The sequence below is a fragment of the Geospiza fortis genome, unplaced genomic scaffold, assembly GCF_000277835.1.
Source record: "Geospiza fortis unplaced genomic scaffold, GeoFor_1.0 C13024800, whole genome shotgun sequence".
In the NCBI taxonomy this organism is placed as follows: Eukaryota; Metazoa; Chordata; class Aves; order Passeriformes; family Thraupidae; genus Geospiza; species Geospiza fortis.
In genome coordinates this window covers 1-407 of record NW_005072304.1, presented here as the reverse complement: position 1 = coordinate 407, position 407 = coordinate 1, and the positions used below count along the sequence as shown (strand labels likewise).

Genomic DNA, 407 nt, shown 5'->3' with positions numbered 1-407 from the left:
CGCCGTGCAGGGCCTGGGCCCGCGGCAGCAGGTCACCCTGCGGACGTCCTTGCGGGACGAGACCGGAGAGCTCTTCCAGGCTAGCGCCCACTACCAGGCGGGCGACGACGGGGAGCTGGACCTCGCCCGCTGTCCTGCGCTGCCGGGAGGCAGCTTCTCCGGCCTGGAGCCCATGGGGCTGCTCTGGGCTTTGCAGCCCCAGAAGCCTTTCTGGCGGCTGGTAAAGCGGGACGTGCAGAGCCCCTTCCTCCTGCAGCTGGAGGTGTTTGAGGGCCACGGGGAGCGCCCCGGGCGGCTCCTGGCCCAGGCGCAGCACGAGCGGGCGTTCCTGCGGGACGGGGTGCGGAGAGTCCCGGTGCGAGAAGGGAGGATCCGGGCGACGCTTTTCCTGCCCCCTGGTGAGTACC

At 71.7% G+C, this 407-nt stretch overlaps 1 protein-coding gene across 1 annotated transcript; it reads left to right on the top strand.

Moving 5' to 3' along the window:
- Positions 1-4: 4 nt before the first annotated feature.
- LOC106632211 (acyl-coenzyme A thioesterase 5-like) lies at positions 5-398 on the top strand (the record flags this gene model as incomplete). Its single annotated transcript, XM_014311723.1, has 1 exon — positions 5-398. A coding segment is annotated over one exon (394 nt), but the record flags the coding sequence as incomplete, so codon positions are not given.
- Between the last annotated feature and the right edge of the window lie 9 nt (positions 399-407).